Below are 7,627 nucleotides of genomic sequence, written 5' to 3' on the forward strand. Positions count from 1 at the left end.
GTAATAATTAGAGGAAGGTTACAGTCTTCTCATTGGTCCAAACAGATCTGATGTTTTTGTCTGCTGCTTTTTTTCGTCTCTTCAGCCTCAGTGGACGTCAAAGTCACATGCTTCATGTACATCATGATTTATTCGCTAAGTCTGTTTTCATTTGTTGCATTTTGCTATTATTGATCCACCAAATTCCACCTCAGCCAGCTGCATTCTTTGACTAAATGATCAGAACTTAGATGAAACATAATCCATCTCTTGTATGTTTATGTGCTCAGTTTCTTTGTCCACTGCGTGTATCCTCTGACTTGAATGCCTCGCTGTGAGCCAACTCTCCCATTAAGGAGGATGAAGTTTTAAAATGGAAATGCATTATGTACATTGTAGTTGTGCAGTAATTTACATCTGTGATTAAACAGAGTCGTTGAGTTATAAATCTGCGTCTTTCTTTCCTCTCAGAGTAAGTTAAACAAGCCAATCTGTGCTCCTCATCGGTGTACTCCAGTTTTATTATTTCAGGAATATCAATGTAATTGTTTGGCATTCATAATATATAATCAGAGGCTTTGAAAAAAAGAATGCATGTTTAGTTTTCTACTTTTTGATAAGTTTTCCCTCTTCATCGCTCCCTCTCCCTCTTTCATTGCCGTTTAATGATGGCCTGGCACTCGCAACCTGTAATCAGCTGAGGACAACAGGCGAGTTCAGGTTTTGCCGCATCCTGTTTCCCTTTATTCTCTCTTGCCACTTGTTTCTTTTTGTTCTGATGAGTTGGGTTCTCTCCCGTCTTTCGGGTCATTTTGCTCTTGTTCTTGGCTCCCTGTGCTTGTTTTAAACCCCCTCATTTTTCCTCTTCTTACTCAATGTTTTTAATTAGTGTAATAGAGAGTCCTGCAATACATGAACAGATTACACATAAAATATGGCAATAAGAATAGAAGTTACTATAGAGACGAGTCAGCACCATAAAAAGGAGACTCTCTTTTTTCTCTGCTGTATATTCAGCTGAAGATCACTGGTTTGCAAGGCTTCAGAGACTTTCAGAAAAACCCTGTTATTTGAATACAACTTCTAACTGAGGCACATCTTTTATTGCTTCTATTTTCCCCGATTCAATCTCTTTTTTAGGCTTTCACAAGGGAGAAGGAAGAATCGAAAAAGTAAAGACGAAGACAGCCAGAGTTGGAGAGAAGAGGGCAAGAAAGGCAAGAACAATGGAGAGAAGAGAGGGAGACGGAGAGCAAGGCGCCCTGATTTGAGCTTGTAAGGCTCGGTGTCAAAACGGCGTGCCCCTTTTTTGTCAGACTAAGCTCTCAACATCTCTGTCATACACACTCAACGCACAACAAATACACACACCCATACACACACACACACACACACACACACACACACACACACACACACACACACACACACACACACACACACACACACACACACACACACAGAATTGTTCTGGCACACTGTGGATTAATCTCATTTCTGGGGGATCAAAGTGCCTATCTCTGGTGCGCTGCCATAAGCATGTGCACATGCATTTGTGTGGGAGGATGTATTGTGAATGCGTGTGTGCATGTGTGTGTGCGTATACATCTCCAAATGTTTCTCTGTGAGAGAAAGCATCTAAGCAGTCATGCTGTCTCATCTGGTTTTGTAAGTGACTGTGTGTATGTATGTGTCTTATTTCTGAAGGCAACATGCACTCCTTATGTTAGTGATGGGTGCACTCCTTATGTTAGTGATGGGATATCTGCCATGTGTGTGTGTGTGTGTGTGTGTGTGTGTGTCTTTTACACGTGCAGTCATACTGTTAGTGATGGCTTTCCGGCTGTGAGGAGCAGAGCTGTTGTTCTGTTGAAAATAAGATCTTTGACTGCATGCAGACAAATAGAGGGACGCAAAAACACACACACCCACACACGCACACACACCATTGATTAGTTTCAGTATGTAGTGACAACAGTGACGACAGTGAGAGATACGGCCTGCCAGACAGTCAAAAATCAGAGGATAATTGCGTTTCCAGACAGACGTAGGCTCAGAATGGAGAGATGGGTGGAAAGAGGCAGAAGAGATGCAAAGAATAAGATGTGAAAAGGAGGTAAAAGGAGGGACGGCAGGAATGAAGGGAGGGATGGCGGAAGGGGTGCATGGAGAGGTTTGAGGGTTAGACGGAGGCTGGGTGGGAGATAAAACAAAGAACAGAGCAGCAAAGGAGAAATAAATTTAATTTATAGTGTTCACCTTGAGGTATCAGCCAAGGCTCTCACTGCAGGAGGCTGAAGACAGCGCAGCAAATTGGTGTTCCTACAGACTCTCTTTCTAGTATAGTTGTACATGTGGTGCAAAAACAGGGTGTTTGTGTGTAAACAGACTTAAAGTGTCCTCATTCTAGATGCTAAATGCTTCTTTTGGGCAAATAGAACATCCCGTTCCAGCAAATCTCAATCGATTTTGGCATTTTCAATGACTCACAAGCCAGTACCTGATTTGTCACAGTCTGAGGCGGCCTCCCCCACACAGAGATTCCAACTAAAATATAATATTTTATTTCCCTACTGAAGGAAACAAAAGTAATGGGACTCACTTTGTTCCCCGTTGCTGGAAGCCTTGACCATGTGCATTGCCAATACAATTGTCAAGTGCATCGCCGGGACTTCTTTCTCCACAGCAGAGTCTGTTCATTGTGACGCTTCTGTGTTTTCTTTGGTAATGAATGGCCTTTTTAAGCATCATTAACGTTAGCAATCTCCCTAACAACCTTGCAAATAAACAGAAATCAGCGTCTCGACCATTTTATACGTCGGAGCATTCGCTGCAACAGATGAATTGTGATTTTAATGTTCATAAAAACGTTACATGCATAGCTCTGGTAGGATAGTAAAAACAATGACCAATAAATTAGTGCGTAGTGTGAAGAACACTGCGTGAATGCAGGGGGAGGAGGACATAACCTAAGTGGTTATATATTCAATATATATCGCAGTCTGAAAGATTGATGGATGAGCGGAAGGAGCGAGCGGGACGGGAGAGGAGGTAATATAATTTCTTCGGGATATCACGCAGATTCGTTGGCTCCACTCAGTTGTTGTTGGACAGCTGTCTTTCTCCTCTTTGCTTTCCCTCCTTTTCTCTCTGCCATAAAAACATTTCTGCTTCTTTTCTTTCATTTTATTATCCTCCTCCTCCTGCCCCCCTCCCCCCAAAAACAGATTTATAACTCTTGCCCTGACCTCTTTACTCTTGTTTCTTCTCCTCGTTTTGTCAGTTTTGCACTCGTTTCTTCTTGTTTTGTGCCTTCTCCTCTCCTATCCTCCACATCCGTCCTCTCAATACCTTCTTTTCAAATAAATGAATCACATTCTGCTGCTTTACGTGATATAAATGTAAGACTATTAAAAGTGAAACTGCCTAACTTAACAATAATTAGTTCAACTTCTGTAATATTTGAAGATATCTTCCAAACATTTGCATAACATAGTCACTGTACACTTTGACACATTAATAGCCAATCTGAACCCTGAACTGCATGCATCTCTAAGAAAAAGCTACATGACAAGGTTACAAACTACTATTTGGGAAAAGCTGCTGCAACTGCAATCATTATTCTTGCAATATTTACAATAAACCATGAGTTTCCAACTGTTCTCGATGTTTCAAACATGTTCTGTGATGTAATGTTTTAAGCAATCATCACCGTGATAAAAACTAAAAAGAGTTTTTCTTTATCCAAATCTAAGGTCTAAGGATTGATGGTGCAGTACACATTGAAAAGCCGTTTGAGGCAGGTTTGAGAGTTTGGGCTTTAAATGAAATTGACCAGACTACAACCTACATCCCAAAGTTTAAGAAAGCTCTCTTCTCTAACAAAATACTCTCCCAAAGCCAAAGAAAATCTTCTGCATGCAAGTCTTAAATTCACCTGTACCGGAGAGACATGCATGTGTGTGCTGTGAGGAGAGCAAAAGAGTCAGAGAGAGAGAGAGAGAGAGAGAGAGAGAGAGAGAGAGAGAGAGAGAGAGAGAGAGAGAGAGATGTGTTTAAAAAGTCAGTAGAGCAGAACAGCACAGAGTAAAATAGGCTTTAATTCAGCCAGATTGGGATTTCAGACCCATTACCCTGCTGTTACACACACACTGTCAGCACATTCCTCCAGCTGGCTGCGCGCGCGCACACACACACACACACACACACACACACACACACACACACACACACACACACACACACACACACACACACACACACACACACACACACACACACACACACACACACACACCTGCATGCTCCAAACACATGACAACACACATGACCACAAGACCACATAAGGCTGGGAAGAAAACGAGCATGTGCATATTTAACGTATATCACAAAGAAAACATGTCTCTGTGTGTTTTACGAGTGTGTGTGTACATGGGAAGGTCGCTGCACATAATTTATCAGCGGGAAAGATGCATGTTGGCGCCCAGCAGGGCAGATGTGTGTATCCGTGTGTAGTTCAGTTTGTGTGTATTCTGTCCCTGGATTTAGTGTATATTAGTGTGTGTGTGTGTGTGTGTCCATGCAGGAGTATTTACATGCTATCGGTGCGTATTTACATGTTTGTAGTTTAATGTGCATTAAATATAACAATGTTGATTCTTTATTTCTGTATGAATACTACAGTATGTTCTTGGGCACACACACACACACACACACACACACACACACACACACACACACACACACACAAATATACATCAGGGACTCAAGGTTAGCAGAGTGTCTGAGTAAAGAAGACATATACAACCAGCTGGTGAAAACTACGGCACAAAGATAGATAGACTGTGTGTGTGTGTGTGTGTGTGTGTGTGTGTGTGTGTGTACAAAGCAATGAGAGAAGGAAAGGAAGGAAACGGAGAGGGCGAGAAAGCGACATATTTCTTCATGGGAGTGAGAGTGTGAATGTGTGTTAATATATTCCATGTCCGTCCAAAGAAACCTCTGAAACATGCCGTATCATATATCATGTCTTACAGTAACAGTAAACCTTACACCGATGTAGAACTGGGCAACAAGTCAGACATCAAACCTGGAAGAGTTACGGCAGCTTGCGTGCGCAGAGACAGTTTCATGTGCAATACACTGAGATATATGACACACAGAACGCAGCCACCTTAAACATCTCATGTTTTACATGTGAGGGAAAGCCAGAAGCAAATGACGTATTTGCTGACCAAACCCTAATGTCTGGTGAAAAATATGAGCGGTGGCATCATGCACATTACTCACAAGCAAGACATCTAGCAGCTACCTGAAAAAACGTCTCACTGAGAGAGAGCAGACACAACAATACGCTATATCCCAAATATGTGTGAAGAACATCTTACTGCAGCCGGAAAAATATCATGTATTATGCAAAGGCAGTAAGTTGTCAAAAATCACATGAATGCAACAATTCTGTATAAGCATCTGCAGTGTGTTCTGGGTAAGAAAACTGGAGCTGATTTTGATCAGAATACCACCAGTATACAGACAGAAACAATAAATAGTGTGGAAGTGTCAAAAGGCAAACTTTGGCTGCTGGCCAACAATAAATAAATAATATCTCCCAAAAAAAAAATACTGTTTGAGCAGAGGGAGTAACACATTCTTCTTTAAGGAGATTTTATGTTTTAAACTGAAGGAAAAAATAAATGTGTTTATTTATGTACAATTATGTGATACAAATGCATAATTTCACAGGTCAGTAAAACTTCCCCCAAAATGAATAAAGATAACATTAATGGTACAACAAGTGCATGTCAAAGAGGGACTTAAAAAAGCTGCCTTTTGTACTCCATTTAGCCACTTTACGATTATACACAAACATTAGCTGAAATGTGCTTCTACGTATGTAGAAGTGCTGCATTACTAAACAACTAAGTGTCAAATAAATAATTTGCAATCACATAGTGAACGCATACGTCATAAAAATGGACGGAACATATGAAGTGCAGTCGTGTATCTACACAAACACCAGAGACGATTGGCAGAGTAAATATTTGGTCTCTCTCTGGACAGTAGGTTTGATCTGTGTATGGAAACACACGGTCTCACCGCATTTCAGAGTTGGGTAGTGATGTTAACCACAACGGATTTACACACATACACTCACACATGAGCATATTGGGACAGTGAAGTTAAATGATAACGCAGATTGAAACATTCCCACTGGAGTCTGTTAAATCTAATTATACATGTGTGTATATGAGTGTCTGTGTGTGTGTGAGGAAGGATGCATGTGTGAGCCGGTTACATAAATATTCATCTTAACGCCTGTATTTTCTTAAAAGGAACGCTGGACAAGTCAGACGTCAATAAATCAATCATAGCGTGCTTGCACACGTGCGCACTCCCACATGCAAATTCACATACAAAAACAAGGCCACGCATTCTGATGCGCTGATGCTTGTAATAATCACACGGGTCATAACTGTGGTGATAAAACGGCCTATAACTTGCTCACCTGGCCTGTGAATGGACGGACTGCTGGACACACACACACACACACACACACACACACACACACGCGCGCTCTTGTGTGTCTCTCTCTCTCTCTCTCAAAAACAAAGAAATGCAACGTTGGTAGAAAACGCCGAGGACGGAGGGCAGGAAAGCTAAATCACAGAGCATGCCCTCATTTTCCCATCATGCCACAGTAAAAGATAGTCCCACAGCGTGTATAAACGGGTAGGACATGCTAACACGGACATTCTCCTTGGCTTCTATTTCAGCCCAAAGCGTCGTTCCACTAAATTAGACCTCGTTGTAAGGTCTCAGTGAGGATGTGAAACAGCAGAAAATACAGGGAACCTTCGGACTGCTGGACTCCTCAAACTGCAAATTAAAATTACCACAAGTGTGTGCGTGCATCTGTGTATGTAATCAATCACATAAAGGGCTTCGACAGCGGTACATGGTTACTGCATTAACACACTACTTACTTCTATGGCTTTAAAGTGGTGAGCGAAAGAGGGAGGAGATAAAAGTAGAAAGAAGAGGGAGAGAGAGAGGTAAAGACAGGAAGAGGAAAAAGGGAGTTGATGAGGTGTCGGTTGAAGAGCATGTCAATGTGACCAGTGACCACCTTCCTGGAACACTGAGGCAGCATGGGAAAGTACTGGAGATATCATAAGAGTTGCTAATTTCGGGGGAAGCGTTAAAGGTCAGACTTCATTCTGTATATGTTGATTGATATGCCATCTGCTTAATACAGTAAGTGAGGACGAGACAATACAAGGAAGTAGAAACATTGTAAAAGTTGTTGTTGGCCCAGACTGAAATATCTCAACAACTATTGGATGGATTGCCATTCAATTTCGTACACATACACACACAGAGCCGTTTATTTTCATATTACACGAGTGTTTTTAAATCAAACGCACCTCTGAAAAAAAGCGGTGTGTTTGTGTCTTTGGAAACATGACAGATGACATAGGTGTCAGCTGTTAAACATGTTAACATAAATAGAAGTAATAAAATGTGTGTGTCTTACTTCATCTCCAGGACCTCCTCCAGGTGCTTCCGCCTCTCAGCCCGCAGGGCGGTCAGGTGACCTTCCTTCTCGGCCAGTGAGAGCTGAGTTGATGACAGCTTGGCCTTCATCACC

The 7,627-nt window shown here is 41.8% G+C and overlaps 1 protein-coding gene across 10 annotated transcripts in view; it reads right to left on the reverse strand.

Moving 5' to 3' along the window:
• LOC137888054 (ELKS/Rab6-interacting/CAST family member 1-like) overlaps nt 1-7,627 on the reverse strand; it is a 113,213-nt gene that overhangs the window by 41,445 nt on the left and 64,141 nt on the right. For all 10 annotated transcript variants that reach the window (XR_011105098.1, XR_011105097.1, XR_011105096.1 and 7 more), the window contains one exon: nt 7,514-7,627. This exon is cut by the window's right edge and continues 47 nt beyond it. Coding sequence is in view for 7 of the 10 variants with exons in the window: in XM_068731340.1 (XP_068587441.1) it covers nt 7,514-7,627 (114 nt within the window). In the remaining 3 variants the exon portion in view is untranslated. The remainder of the gene's footprint in view (nt 1-7,513) is intronic.

The sequence above is a fragment of the Cebidichthys violaceus genome, unplaced genomic scaffold, assembly GCF_023349555.1.
Source record: "Cebidichthys violaceus isolate CVI_PGR_0920_01 unplaced genomic scaffold, fCebVio1.0.p SCAF_51, whole genome shotgun sequence".
Classification (NCBI taxonomy): Eukaryota; Metazoa; Chordata; class Actinopteri; order Perciformes; family Stichaeidae; genus Cebidichthys; species Cebidichthys violaceus.